This window comes from Rhinoderma darwinii (genome assembly GCF_050947455.1).
Source record: "Rhinoderma darwinii isolate aRhiDar2 chromosome 4 unlocalized genomic scaffold, aRhiDar2.hap1 SUPER_4_unloc_5, whole genome shotgun sequence".
NCBI classification, from domain to species: Eukaryota; Metazoa; Chordata; class Amphibia; order Anura; family Rhinodermatidae; genus Rhinoderma; species Rhinoderma darwinii.
Window position 1 is genome coordinate 8,514 of NW_027461760.1, and position 15,621 is coordinate 24,134.

Consider the following 15,621-nt stretch of genomic DNA (forward strand, 5'->3'; position numbering starts at 1 on the left):
ATTGATCTAGGGGTGTAGTGAGCATTTTGACCGCACAAGTGTTTTGCAAAAATGAGTAAACAATAGATGTTGCAGATTGAAAATGGCTTTTTTCCACAAATATGCCATTTCAGTGCCCAATGTGTTGTGCCCAGCTTGTACCACCGTAGACACACATCCCATAAATTGTTAAGCGGGTTCTCCAGAATACACCATATGTGGTCATAAATTGCCGTTTGGGTACACTGCCAGGCTCAGTTGGACCACGAAGCGCAGATTTTGCTTGGTGTATTAGTGGTATTTCAGCTTATAATGTGGGGGCATATGTGAACTGGGCGGAGTACATCAGGGTATATGTAAGCTGGGCGGAGTACATCAGGGTATATGTAAGCTGTGCGGAGTACATCAGGGTATATGCAAGCTGTGCGGAGTACATCAGGGTATATGTAAGCTGTGCGGAGTACATCAGGGTATATGTAAGCTGGGCGGAGTACATCAGGGTATATGTAAGATGTGCGGAGTACATCAGGGTATATGTAATATGTGAGGAGTACATCAGGGTATATGTAAGCTGTGCGGAGTACATCATTATATATGTAAGCTGTGCGGAGTACATCGGTATATGTAAGCTGTGCGGAGTACATCAGGGTATATGTAAGCTGTGCGGAGTACATCAAGGTATATGTAATATGCGCAGAGTACATCAGGATATATGTAAGCTGTGCGGAGTACATCGGTATATGTAAGCTGTGCGGAGTACATCAGGGTATATGTAAGCTGTGCGGAGTACATCAAGGTATATGTAATATGCGCAGAGTACATCAGGATATATGTAAGCTGTGCGGAGTACATCGGTATATGTAAGCTGTGCGGAGTACATCAGGATATATGTAAACTGTGGAGTACATCAGGGTATATGTAAGCTGTGCGGAGTACATCAGGGTATATGTAAGCTGGGCTGAGTACATCAGGGTATATGTAAGCTGGGCGGAGTACATCAGGGTATATGTAAGCTGTGCGGAGTACATCAGGGTATATGTAAGCTGGGCGGAGTACATCAGGATATATGTAAGCTGTGCGTAGCATAAATACGGTCAGAGTACGGATGCGTATCCATAGCCGCCCATATTTACGGAAGCGCCCATAGACTTCTATGGGAGAGTCCCTGCTGTAATTACTGATGAAAAATACGGTCGCGTGCGTGGGGCATAAGAAACTGCAGCTGCATCCCCCTCCTCCCTGTTTACAGTTTTTCACTAGATGGAACTTGCACGATCAACGATGTATCCAGTGAGTCGGCGCTCATTTACACGAGCCGACGCACGCTGTATGGGGATGAGCGATGGTTAATACGATGGTCCGTGCTCGTACAGTTTACGTATTGTCGGCAGCACATCCCCTGTTTGTACGCTGTGGACAACGAGGATTTTTTGGGACGCATAAAAGATGTGATCAGCTGACCAATGAGTGCAGTTTATCGTCTGATCGTCGCTGCCCGTGATCGAAAACAAGCGCTCGTATGATTATCGGCATTGGTAAAGGGGTCTTAATGTCAATAAAAGGTTTTTTTTTTATATCACAACGTTTCTAAGCATTTTCTATAGAACTTGATAGAAACCCATCGAGCCTAAAATAGACCCATCCTGGAACCCAGGGGTATAAACAGGCTTTTCTTTACAGCCGAGGTCTTGATGACGTCATTGAGACCGCGCGGTTATATTATTATTATAGATTGTGGGAGATCAAACATCAGGATATAGTTTTGTTGGCTTTAGCGATGGTTTGAACATTTGGTGTACTTCTTCTATTAGCCACAAGGGGGCGATACATAACCTGTAAGAACGCAGTGCGGGAGCCTTTTGGTTTTTCTTGGCTTTTATATTGTGGGGCTATTATATAATCTATACCAGTGGTTCCCAACCGGGGTGCCGAGAGCTGTTCAGGGGTGCCGCGGCTCATCCACGGCAAAAAAAAAATATATATATATATTTTTTTACATTTTTTTTATTTATTTTTTGCTACAAGCTCCGCCCCCGACGTTGTAGCAGACGTGACGCGCGGACGTCTGTTACAAGTACCGCCCACAGCTTCCCACTAGAAGCCTGACGGAGGGAGAGGAGCCATTAAAACTGGGCAGGGTAAGTGGGTTTTCTTTACTTTCTTAGCAGTTGTGTGAGAAATGGAGCCAGGGGAATGTGGGTAGTTGTAGTTCTCTCCTCTTATACCTCCTCCCTGTAATGTCCTCTGATATCCCATAATAACAGCCTGGACATGCTGGGAGTTGTAGTCCTCTCCTCTTATACCTCCTCCCTGTAATGTCCTCTGATATCCCATAATAACGTCCTGCACATGCTGGGAGTTGTAGTTCTCTCCTCTTATACCTCCTCCCTGTAATGTCCTCTGATATCCCATAATAACGTCCTGGACATGCTGGGAGTTGTAGTCCTCTCCTCTTATACCTCCTCCCTGTAATGTCCTCTGATATCCCATAATAACGTCCTGGACATGCTGGGAGTTGTAGTCCTCTCCTCTTATACCTCCTCCCTGTAATGTTCTCTGATATCCCATAACAGCCTGGACATGCTAGGAGTTGTAGTTCTCTCCTCTTATACCTCCTCCCTGTAATGTCCTCTGATATCCCATAATAACGTCCTGGACATGCTGGGAGTTGTAGTCCTCTCCTCTTATACCTCCTCCCTGTAATGTCCTCTGATATCCCATAATAACAGCCTGGACATGCTGGGAGTTGTAGTCCTCTCCTCTTATACCTCCTCACTGTAATGTCCTCTGATATCCCATAATAACAGTCTGGACATGCTGGGAGTTGTAGTCCTCTCCTCTTATACCTCCTCCCTGTAATGTCCTTTGATATCCCATAATAACCTCCTGGACATGCTGGGAGTTGTAGTCCTCTCCTCTTATACCTCCTCCCTGTAATGTCCTCTGATATCCCATAATAACGTCCTGGACATGCTGGGAGTTGTAGTCCTCTTCTCTTATACCTCCTCCCTGTAATGTCCTCTGATATCCCATAATAAGGGGGGATTCACACGAGCGTGATTTGGCAGCGTGTAGGCCGCGTGGTTTTCGCGCGGCACGCAATGCCCTATAGAAGTCTATGGGGCAGTACACACAGTCCGTGTATTTTGCGCAGCGTTTTTTCGTTGCGCAAAATACGCGACAGGTTCAATAACTCTGCGTATTTCACGCATCACGCACCCATTGAAGTCAATGGGTGCGTGAAAACCGACTGAAACAGCGCACGAGCTGTCAAAAGGATGAATGGTGCTTTTCTGTTTCCAAGCATCCAAACGGAGTGTCTTTGCGAGGAGCGAACCCCGACAACCGAAGCTAACTTCACCGGGTTCGGCCAAACTCGTTTTGGCCGAACTCGGCAAAAAAAATTCCGGTCCGCGACGTCGGGAGACATTCACTGTGCATGGTGCTGAAAGAGTTAAACTGTTTCAGCACCATGGACAGTGACTTGCGATCCCAAAATACATGAACCTGTAAAAAAACCCGAAGTTCTAACTTACCGATTACTCCTGTCTCCTTCCTGCAGTCCGACCTCCCGGGATGACACTTCAGTTCAAGTGACAGCTCCAGCCAATCACAGGCCAAGCACAGGCTGCAGCCAATCACAGGCTGCAGCGGTCACTTGGACTGCCGCGTCATCCAGGGAGGTGGGGCCCGATGTCAAGAGAGGCGCGTCACCAAGGCAACGGCCGGGAAGTTCTCGGTAAGTAGGAACTTTATCTTTTTTTTTTACAGGTTTTTCGCTGTTGTGTTCGGCATTCACTGTCGAGGGTGCTGAAAGATTTAGCTCTTTCAGCACCTTGGACAGTGACGGGCGTCGACAAGCCTCATCTCTATGATGCCGGCTGCGCGAAAATCACGCAGCCGCGCATCAGACACGCATGACACACGCAGCTGTCAAATGGTTTGCGCGCGCAAAAACGCAACGTTCGTGTGAATCTGCCCTAACAGTCTGGACATGCTGGGAGTTGTAGTCCTCTTCTCTTATACCTCCTCCCTGTAATGTCCTCTGATATCCCATACTAAGTCTGGACATGCTGGGAGTTGTAGTCCTCTCCTCTTATACCTCCTCCTGTAAACTTTCTCTGATATCACATAACATCCTGGACATGCTGGGAGTTGTTGTTCTTATACATCCTTATTTATTCCTTCCCCAGGGGTAAGCACACTTTCTGTCTGTGATGGTCCCTTTACTAGAGGGGCAGATGGTTATTTTATCGGGTGGCGGGGGGACTGAGGCTGATGGTGGCTTTACTGGAGGGGGCTGATGGTCATTTTACTGGGGGGACGGAGGCTGATGGTGGCTTTACTGAGGGGTCATTATAATGTGAGTGGGGGGCTGACGGTCATTACTGGGAGTGGGGGGCTGACGGTCATTACTGGGAGTGGGGGGCTGACGGTCATTACTGGGAGTGGGGGGCTGACGGTCATTACTGGGAGTGGGGGGGCTGACGGTCATTACTGGGAGTGGGGGGGCTGACGGTCATTACTGGGAGTGGGGGGCTGACGGTCATTACTGTGAGTGGGGGGCTGACGGTCATTACTGTGAGTGGGAGGGCTGACGGTCATTACTGTGAGTGGGGGGGCTGACGGTCATTACTGGGAGTGGGGGGCTGACGGTCATTACTGTGAGTGGGGGGCTGACGGTCATTATTGTGTGTGGGGGGCTGACGGTCATTACTGGGAGTGGGGGGCTGACGGTCATTACTGGGAGTGGGGGGGCTGACGGTCATTACTGGGAGTGGGGGGCTGACGGTCATTACTGGGAGTGGGGGACTGACGGTCATTACTGGGAGTGGGGGGGCTGACGGTCATTACTGGGAGTGGGGGGCTGACGGTCATTACTGGGTGTGGGGGGCTGACGGTCATTACTGTGAGTGGGGGGGCTGACGGTCATTACTGGGAATGGGGGGCTGACGGTCATTACTGGGAGTGGGGGGCTGACGGTCATTACTGGGAGTGGGGGGCTGACGGTCATTACTGGGAGTGGGGGGCTGACGGTCATTACTGGGAGTGGGGGGCTGACGGTCATTACTGGGAGTGGGGGGCTGACGGTCATTACTGGGAGTGGGGGGGCTGACGGTCATTACTGTGAGTGGGGGGCTGACGGTCATTACTGTGAGTGGGGGGCTGACGTCATTACTGGGAGTGGGGGGGCTGACGGTCATTACTGGGAGTGGGGGGGCTGACGGTCATTACTGGGAGTGGGGGGCTGACCGTCATTACTGTGAGTGGGGGGCTGACGGTCATTACTGTGAGTGGGGGGCTGACGGTACATTTTCGCTGCTGCGTGTCTAGAGATCATATGGATTATTAGATGTTTTATTTCTGTATATTTGTACTGCGTTGTTGCAGCTCATCGTCCTCCAGCTGCGGCCTTTCATTTCCATGACGACTGCTCCACTTTTCCTTTGCTCCAGTTTTAAATTTCCCACCTTTGTCTGGATTACGGATTCTCTGTAAGGTTCTGTGCACACAACCTATTTTCAGGCGTTTTACGCCTCGAATCACGCCTGAAAAGACGGCTCCATTTTGTCTGCAAACATCTGCCCATTGCTTGCGGGATCTGCTGCGGGTAGCTCTTCTGTTGCCGCATTATTAAATAGATCATTGATGTCGCTGTTCTGGTAATTGATGCCGCGAGGATCTATTGTATTCATTGATGCAGCGTGCGTTAATTACTGACATCCGGCAATCTCATATCTTCACCGTCAATGTCATCACTTTCTTGTCACTTGCATTGGTGGCATCAGTCAGTATAAAACCGCTCCGTTTATCCTACGTCACCTGTGATTCTGCTGAATTGTCACCGTCTCTTATCTGCTTAACTGATTGTATGACTCTCAGCAGCGTTTTACATCATCATGAAACCACCCCAGAAAAGCTCGTCCCGCAGGAAGTCGGTGCAGCCGCAGAAGAAACCTGCAGCTCCTCCTCAATCTCCGCCAAGTAAGAGAAAGTTGCACCTTGATCATCTTATCACTCTCATTATATATTTTATTTTAAAAATGAATTCCAGATAACCTCGGGTCGTGTAATACTAGATTGTAATCCGTTTCTCAGCTTTATATCTTAGAGGGTTCGTTTCTATGCAGGTAAAATCTGTTACATACAGAAATTTCTGTAGCACAAGGCCGCCACTAGGGGGAGCAAACTGAGGACTGATTTATATAGGCACAACAGGAGCTGTATGCATGTGCACAATCGTCTCCCCCTAGTGGTGGTTGCAGGAAGCACGTTACTATATGGCCCTGGGAAGGGAATCTGAGAACACAGCTCACACCCATGAAGATATATTATGAAATGAGGGATCTAAGAATTTCCAACCTGCAGTCCGACCGCTCTATTCATTCCCTATGGGATCGACGGAAATAGTCAAGTTTGACTGCTCCTTGCCCAATTATGCACTCTGCCGTGAGCGCAGGTAGCATGTTATGTTTTAAATCTGTTTACCTGATGTTCCTTGGGGGACATTAAGGTAATAGGCCATGTTCACACAGGGCAGATATGCGGCGTAAAAGTACACAGCGTATTGGCCATGGGCACCGGAGGTAATTCTGGCTGAAAAACTGCAGTTTTTCGGCTGGAATGTCCATAGAAGGTAGAAAAAAAACCATACTTACCCGTAGCCATGGTGACGTGTCCCTCTGATGTTCTGCAGCAGTCATATGGGATGAGACATCATCCCTGGAGGCCGGGTTGAACGCAGGAGCAGAGAGATCTGGGTAAGTTTGGCGGGTTTTTTTCCGCTGCGTCTGGATGAGATTTGTTTGAATCTCCTCCACTCTTCTGCTTCTGTATTACGCTGTGGAGTTTCCGCAATGAAATCCGTTGCAGAAAATCCGCCGTGTTTACCCTACGTGTGACCCCGGCCAGACAGTGAATTTCCATGTAGCGGGAGATTCATTTTCAGCTGTGATTATGGATTTCTTTCTTACAGGTAGTGGGGAAACAAGTCACAGACCGAGCATGCAACGAAGAAGACGTTACCGCCCAGGAGCCCGTGCGCTGATGGAAATAAGAAAGTACCAAATATCAACCAATCTGCTCATTCAGAAAACCCCGTTTTTCCGCCTGGTGAGTGGATGTGTCCTCTGCGGCTGCTCCTCTTTATTGTCAGTGATATTCCCCTTTTATTCTTGCAGGTGAGAGAGATCTGCCTGAAGTATTCCCGCGGCGTGTTTTACTACTGGCAAAGCACCGCACTTATGGCGCTACAAGAGGTCAGTATCTCATACAATGCACTGTCCATGTAACGCATGGGTCAACCAGAGAGGGAGCTGCTCTTTGCAGTGGTTCACTACTCAGCCCCCGCCCCCTCTAACACATCCATATGCCCTAGCGGGACATTTGCATAGGGGTTGTGATGCATTGTGGGAGTTCCAGAGGCCAGACCCCCCCCCCCCCCCCACCATCACTCTAGCTAACAGCTCATAAAAGTGAAATCTGATCAGTCCTTCGAGCTGTGTAGTAAATTATACCGGGAGTGCTGTCACTTTAAGAGGGACTAATGCTCTTCTGTATCCACAGTCAGCTGAGGACTTCCTCGTGAGTCTCTTTGAAGATTCTTACCTCTTCAGTCACCAGGCCAATAGGGGCACTCTCTTTGTGAAGGACATGCAGCTCGCACGGAGAATCCGAGGCATCCCGTATGAACTGTGATAACACTGCCGTTTTAACTCTCAAGATTTGATGAAGATTGATCACGTGTAAATAGTTTTATATTAATGGAGAAAATCTATTGGGAAATACAAGTTTTACCATTGCATTAGGGTATGTGCACACACACTAATTACGTCCGTAATTGACGGACGTATTTTGGCCGCAAGTCCCGGACCGAACACAGTGCAATGAGCCGGGCTCCTAGCATCATACTTATGTACGATGCTAGAAGTCCCTGCCTCGCTGCAGGACAACTGTCCCGTACTGTAAACATGATTATACTACGGGACAGTTGTCCTGCAGCAAGGCAGGGACTCCTAGCGTCGTACATAAGTATGATGCTAGGAGCCCGGCTCCCTGCACTGTGTTCGGTCCGGGACTTGCGGCCGAAATACGTCCGTCAATTACGGACGTAATTAGTGTGTGTGCACATACCCTAAAAGATCCAGTTTGGAAGAGTAAACCGGCTTTAGCGCCCCCTCCTGACACTGGTTACAGTGGAGGTTTTTTCTTTGTTTTATCTGTTCATGGGAAAGTTGTTACAACCAATATGGCTGCCACTGCAGTTTGCAGGGTGGTAGTGCAGTCGTTTTTCTGTCCAGCTTTGTAATGGGTTATAGGGGTCCAGGATGTAGCACAGAAAATGACCACAAGGTGGCACTGCTGGACAAAACCGCTAACAAAGACGCTGGACACAACCGCTAATGAAACCTGATCTGGCCGACCTTCTAATTGTTCTGCTGAGTTTATGATCCGCTTCCTGTTTTTATTCTGTGAAGATTTGTTAATTTTTTCAAATAAAAAAAAAATGTATATTATAAGTTTGATCTTCATCGTTTTAGACTAATCTTCATAAGGGCTTGGATATGATCAATGACTCCAGCTTCGCTGTAGTTCAATACTCTTGCTCTGTCCCACCCCCATTCTTTACACTGCAGCTATGCTTGTTCAGAGTGTTTGCTGTGTGGGTGGGTGTGTGGGTTGGGTCCAGAATTATTTGGGCAGTGACACAATCTTCATGATTTGGGTTTTGCTGCCACCACATTGGATTTGAAATGAAACAACTGAGATGCAATTGAAGTTTAAACTTTCAGGTTTATTTCAAGGGGTTAAACAAAAATCTCCTGTGAAAAGTTTAGGAATTGCCACCATTTTTCTACACAACCTCCTCATTTCAGGTGATCAAAAGTGATTGGACAAATTAACATTACCATAAGGGCAGATTCACACGAACGTTGCGTTTTTGCGCGCGCAAACAACGCAGCGTTTTGCGAGCGCAAAAACCATTTGACAGCTGCGTGTGTCATGCGTGTCTGATGCGCGGCTGCGTGATTTTCGCGCAGCCGGCATCATAGAGATGAGGCTTGTCAACGCCCGTCACTGTCCAAGGTGCTGAAAGAGCTAAATCTTTCAGCACCCTCGACAGTGAATGCCGAACACAACAGCGAAAAACCTGTAAAAAAAAAAGATAAAGTTCCTACTTACCGAGAACTTCCCGGCCGTTGCCTTGGTGACGCGTCCTTGGTGACGCGTCCTTGGTGACGCGCCTCTCTTGACATCGGGCCCCACCTCCCTGGATGACGCAGCAGTCCAAGTGACCGCTGCAGCCTGTGATTGGCTGCAGCCTGTGCTTGGCCTGTGATTGGCTGGAGCTGTCACTTGAACTGAAGTGTCATCCCGGGAGGTCGGACTGCAGGAAGGAGACAGGAGTAATCGGTAAGTTAGAACTTCGGTTTTTTTTTACAGGTTAATGTATTTTGGGATCGCAAGTCACTGTCCATGGTGCTGAAACAGTTTAACTCTTTCAGCACCATGGACAGTGACTATCTCCTGACGTCGCGTACCGATAATTTTTTTGCCGGGATCGGCCAAAACGAGTTTGGCCGAACCCGGTGAAGTTCGGTACGCTTGTCTGGCTTCGCTCATCGCAAAGACACTCCGTTTGGATGTTCGGAAACAGAAAAGCACGTGGTGCTTTTCGGTTTTCATTCATCCTTTTCACTGCTGTTGCGCGAATCACGCTCGTCCCACGGAAGTGCTTCCGTGTGGTGCGCGTGATTTTCACGCACCCATTGACTTCAATGGGTGCGTGATGCGCGAAATACGCAGAGTTATTGAACCTGTCGCGCTTTTTGCGCAGCAGACAAACGCTGCGCAAAAAGCACGGACTGTCTGTACTGCCCCATAGACTTGTATTGGTCCATGCGTGCCGCGTGAAAACCACGCGGCCCGCACGGACCGAATACACGCTCGTGTGAATCCCCCCTAAATGTTTTTTTTAATACTTTGTAGAGAATCCTTTGCAGGCAATGATGGCCTGAAGTCTGGAACCCATGGACATCACCAGACGCTGGGTTTCCTCCTTTTTTTTTTTTTTGGTTTTAATATTTCACATTTTTTATTTTCAAGAAAAGAAATGGGGATACAGAAAAAGAAAAGGGGGTGACATGGGTACAGAAAAAGCCCATGAGGGCCGATCATTTCAACCTATATTTCAACAACAATAAGTAAATATGCAATCAAAGTCCTCCCAACATAGTACCATCAATACACTACAAGCATTAGTATAGCAAGACAGGAATACCAGCATTACACCCTCATCCGCCCCTCCATCACCCACATCTCAGTCAATTCTTAGTAATTATTGATTCAAATAGGGAAGTAAACGAAGGGTAGAAGGACAAAAGGAAGGGGGGGGGTATAGGGAAAATCTTAACCCCTTAATGACCGGGCATGTTTGTACCTTAATGACCAAGCCAGATTTGTCAAATCTGGTATGTCTGACTTTATCAGAGAATAACTCTGTGAAAGTTTTGAATATCCAAGTAATTCTGACATTGTTTTTTCGTCACATGTTGTACTTTATTTTAGTGGTAAAAGTAGACTGATATGATTTGCAGAAATTAATTAAAAAATAGAAAAATGTAAGAAATTTTGTAAAAATTACCATTTTCCCCTATTTTTAACTGCAATATGTCACATATGTACACACATACTGTACAATTTTTTTAATTAAATATATATTTCTATCTCTTTACTCCATTTTGGCAGCACTTTTGAAAAAATAAAATAAATTTTCAGCAAATTAGAGGACTTACAAATTAAATAATAATTTTATAAATTTTGAAGTACATTTTGTTTTCCTGCACCAAGCCAGGTTTTCAGAGGCTCATAGGTGTCAGAATGGTGGAAACCCCCACAAATGACCCCATTTAGAAAACTAGACCCCTTAAGGTATTTACCTAAGGGTATAGTAAGTATTTTGACCCCACAGTTTTTTGCTAAATTTAATACATAGCAGGTGAAAAAAAAAATGATTTCACTTTTTTTCATAAAAGTATCAGTTTGAAGACCAATTTCTTTGTAAAGCGACCATGAGAATGAAGAAACACACCACAAAATCTATCACCCTGTTTCTCCTGTTTTCAAAAATACCAACATTGTGGCCCTAATGTGCTGCCTGGACACACGGCAGGACCCAAAAGGAAGGGAGCACCGGGAGGCTTTCAGGACTCATATTTTGCTTGAAAATGTTTTAGGCCCCACTGTACATTTGGAGAGGCTTTGAGCTGCCAGAACGATAGAAACTCCCCATAAATGACCCCATTTAGAAAACTAGACCCCATAACGTAATTATTTAGGTGTATAGTAAGTGTTTTGACCCCACAGTTCTTTGCTAAATTTAATGCATATCAGGTGAAAAAAATAATAATTTCACTTTTTTCATAAAAGTATTAGTTTGAAGACCGATTTCTCTGTAAAGCGAACATGAAAATGAAGAAACACACCCCAAAATCTATCACCCTCTTTCTCCTGTTTTCAAAAATACCAACATTGTGGCCCTAATGCGCTGCCTGGACACACGGCAGGACCCAAAAGGAAGGGAACACCCGGAGGCTTTCAGGACTCATATTTTGCTCGAAAATGTTTTAGGCCCCACTGTACATTTGGAGAGGCTTTGAGCTGCCAGAACGATAGAAACTCCCCATAAACGACCCCATTTAGAAAACTAGACCCCATAAGGTATTTATTTAGGGGTATAGTAATTATTTTGACCCCACAGTTCTTTGCTAAATTTAATGCATATCAGGTGAAAAAAATAATAATTTCACTTTTTTCATAAAAGTATTTGTTTGAAGACCGATTTCTTTGTAAAGCGACCATGAAAATGAAGAAACACACCCCAAAATCTATCACCCTCTTTCTCCTGTTTTCAAAAATACCCACATTGTGGCCCTAATGCGTTGTTTGGACACACGGCAGGGCCCCAAAGGAAGGGAACACCCGGAGGCTTTCAGGACTCATATTTTGCTTGAAAATCTTTTAGGCCCCAATGTACATTTGGAGAAGCTTTGAGCTGCCAGAATGATAGAAAGTCCCCATAAACGACCCCATTTCGAAAACTAGACCCCTTAAGGTATTTATCTAGAAATAGAAATTTTTATTATTTACAAGGAATAACGAAGAAAATGCACCCCAACATTTGTAAAGCAATGTCTCCCGATTACGACAATACCCCATATGTTGTAATAAACTGCTGTTTGGACCCACAGCAGGGCTCAGAAGGGAAGGAGCGCCATTTGGATTTATGATATTGCTGGAATGGTTTTCGGTGCCATGTCGCATTTGCAATGCACTGGAGGGACCAAAACAGTGGAAACCCACCAAAAGTGACCCCATTTTGGAAAAACCTTCAAGGAATTTTTCTAGGGGTATAGTGAGCATTTAGACCCCACGGGTCTTTTGCAGAGTTTATTAGAATTAGGGCGCGAAAATTAATATCAACATTTTTTCTACTAAATTGTTGCATTTTCTCATTTTCACAAGGGATAAAGGAGGAAAAAAACAACCATTTTTTTATAAAGCAATTTCTCCCGAGTACGGAAATACCCCACATGTTGTCATACGTTTTTTCATTAGAAATGAATTAACCCTTTCAGGACTGATCCATTTTTTGCTTTCATATTTTAGATTTTCACTCCCCGCTTTCCAAGAGCCATAACTTTTTTATTTTTCCATCAATAGAGTGGTGTGAAGGCTTATTTGTTGCGGGACAATCTGTAGTTTTCATTGGTACCATTTTGGGGTACCAGCGATTTTTTTTGATCACTTTTTATTCAATTTTTTTGCAATCCTGAGCAAAAAACAGGAATTCTGACACCGTTTTTTAGGTTTTCTTTTTGCGGCGCTCACCGTACGCTATAAATGACATTTTGACTTTATTCTGCGGGTTGGTACGATTACGGCGATACCATATGTATATAGGTTTGGTCCTTTTTTTTAGCGTTTGCGCAATAAAATGACTTATTTCTAGAAAAAAAAATTCTGTGTCACCATATTCTGAGAGCCATAATTTTTTAATTTTTTAGTCAAAAAAGCTGTGTAAGGGCTTGTTTTTTGCGGGACGGATAGAAGTTTTTATTGGTACTATTTTCGGGTACATGCGACTTTTTGATCACTTTTTATTCTTTATTTAGGGAGCGGTGGTGACCCAAAAAATTGTGATTCTGTCGTAGTTTTTTATTGATTTTTTTTGGGGTGTTCATCGTGCGGGAAAAATAACATTATAGTTTTATAGTTGGGTTCGTTACGAACGCGGTGATACCAGATATGTGTACTTTTTTAACGTGTTCATTTTTTTTCTATAATAAAAGTCTTATTATAGGGAAAAAAAGCAGTTCTTGTTTATGTCACTTATAACTTTTATTTTTACACTTTTTTTAAAACATTTTTATTACTTTTTTTTACTTTTTTAACTTGTCCCACTAGGGGACACTTAGTCTTGCAGCTTTGATCGCTGCTAGAGTACATTACACTACACACGTAGTGTAATGTACTCTAACTGTCATTGTGACGTGACTGTCACACTGACAGGAAGCAGAGGAGGAACGGCCGGACGCTGTTCCTCCGAGGCTTCCGTGCATGGCAACCCGGAGGTCATTATCTGACCTCCGATTGCCGTGACAAGCATCGGTAGCCCCCACGATCACTTCGTGGGGGCTGCTGATGTGCTTCAAACCACTTAAATGCGGCGACGGCAATCCGTCGCCGCACTTAAGGGGTTAACTGCCGAAATCAGCGGCGATGGTCCGCTGTCCGGCAAGACTGATGTCTCAGCTGTCGGGGACAACTGTCAGCGCGGGTCTGTCACTCTGTGTTTACACAGAGTGACAGTTTGAAATGCGGACGAAAATGAACGTCATGGTGCGGGAACTAGCACCCGACCATGACGTTCATTTTCGTCCTTGGTCGTTAAGGGGTTAAGAGGGAGAAGGGGAGATGTTCTCCCCTCACTCTCCCCCCCCCCCCCCCCACAGCACATCACAGACCAGAGAGAACTCAAGAGCTCCCTGGTTCTCCACTAATCAGTTCACCCATGGCCCTCTTGTATCTGTCCGACTTGCAGAAGTCAAACCAATAGAACCAGGTTTTCTGAAACTGCGTTGTTCGTTCGGGTGCGGAATGGAGCAACTCCTCCATTCTCCGAATTTCGTGAATGCGCTCCAGCCATTGTCTAGTCACAGGAGGCTCAGAGGATCTCCAACCCCCCGGAATACAAGCCTTAGCTGCGTTCAGCAAATGTCTCACTAACATCTTCCTGTAGCGCCACACAGGTATATCGTGGTGGTGCAGCAAAATCCATGCCGGATCATCTCCCAGCGAGATTCCTGTGATCTCCAGAATGATATCTTGAACCTCTGACCAATAGGTGCGAAGGTACTCACAGCTCCAGAATATATGTAAAAGCGTTCCCTCTTCTCTCCCGCATCTCCAACATAAAGGAGAAACATCCGGGAACATTTTATGTAGCACATGTGGGACTCTGTACCAACGGGATAGTATTTTAAAACTGGTTTCCTGATAGGCGTTACTAATAGACGCCTTATGTGTGAGGAGCATGATCTTTTCCCTTTGCTCTTGTGTTAGAGTAATCTGAAGATCTCTTTCCCATTTCGTAATATATGGTGGGATGAAATCCTCAGCAGGAGTGAGCAGCACGCAGTAAAGACTGGACAGGGCCTGTCTCACATGCCCCGTTTGAGAACACAAAGTTTCAAAGGAAGATAGAGCTCGGTCATAGGAAGCCTGTGTAGGTAGTCTTGACAAGTAATGAGTCAATTGTAACGCCTGCCATTGGGACGCGTCCGGGAGACCCTCCGGCTGGGAAAGCTCTTCTCCACGCAGCCAGGGCCGCGATCAGGGGCGTATTAGGGGTACTGGTGTGAGGGGCCCGGCCAAACCTAACTGAAAGGGGGGCCCGGCAACTGCCGCGACATTCTTTTGGTAGGAAAAAACGGGCCCCTGCCCAGGGGGACTGTTTTTTTCACCAAAAGAATGTCATGAGCTGCTGCGGGCCCCCTCCCCATGGGGGGCCGTCAAACCGCGCGCGCGCGACCGATTGCGCGCACAAGGAAACTCCCGCGCGTGCGCAGTCGCGAGCGCGCACCCACGAACGCCCGCACTCGAGACCGCACCCGCGAACGAAGCAGCCGCGGTCACCGTTCGCTTCCATTCCGGGGTTCCGTCTGAGGTTTCCGTCGGGTGAACCCCGCAACGGAAAGTGAAAGTGACAGCACAGTTTCCGTCACCCTTAGCGCAGTCGACTACGCTATTGATTCCGTCTGAAAACAAGCCGGAATGGTGACGAACCATTGAGATCAACGGTGACGGAAACATCGCTAATGGTTTCCGTTCGTCACCGTTCCGGCAGGTTTTCGGACGGAATCAATAGCGTAGTCGACTGCGCTAATGGTGACGGAAGCTGTGCTGTCACTTTCACTTTCCGTTGCGGGGTTTACCCGACGGAAACCTCAGACGGAACCCCGAAACGGAAGCGAACGGTGATGTGAACAGGCCCTAACACAAAAGTTTTGTATTTTTTTAAGCTGGTTCACAAAAAAAAAGAATTCCAAATTCTACTGGACCAACTGCCTATTTAGAGAC

The 15,621-nt window shown here is 46.4% G+C and overlaps 2 protein-coding genes across 2 annotated transcripts in view; both read left to right on the top strand.

The window, feature by feature from the left end:
• The first annotated feature begins 2,098 nt into the window (after positions 1 to 2,098).
• The window catches only part of LOC142684080 (histone H3-like centromeric protein A), a 322,916-nt gene continuing 309,393 nt past the window's right edge, over positions 2,099 to 15,621 (top strand). The window contains exon 1 of the mRNA XM_075847468.1: positions 2,099 to 2,117. The gene's annotated coding sequence lies outside the window, so the exon portion shown is untranslated. The remainder of the gene's footprint in view (positions 2,118 to 15,621) is intronic.
• Positions 6,554 to 7,677, top strand: LOC142684086 (histone H3-like centromeric protein A). Its single transcript, XM_075847473.1, has 4 exons — positions 6,554 to 6,566; positions 6,956 to 7,092; positions 7,161 to 7,238; positions 7,546 to 7,677. The coding sequence occupies exons 1-4, from the start codon at positions 6,554 to 6,556 to the stop codon at positions 7,675 to 7,677; spliced, it is 360 nt and encodes a 119-aa protein (XP_075703588.1).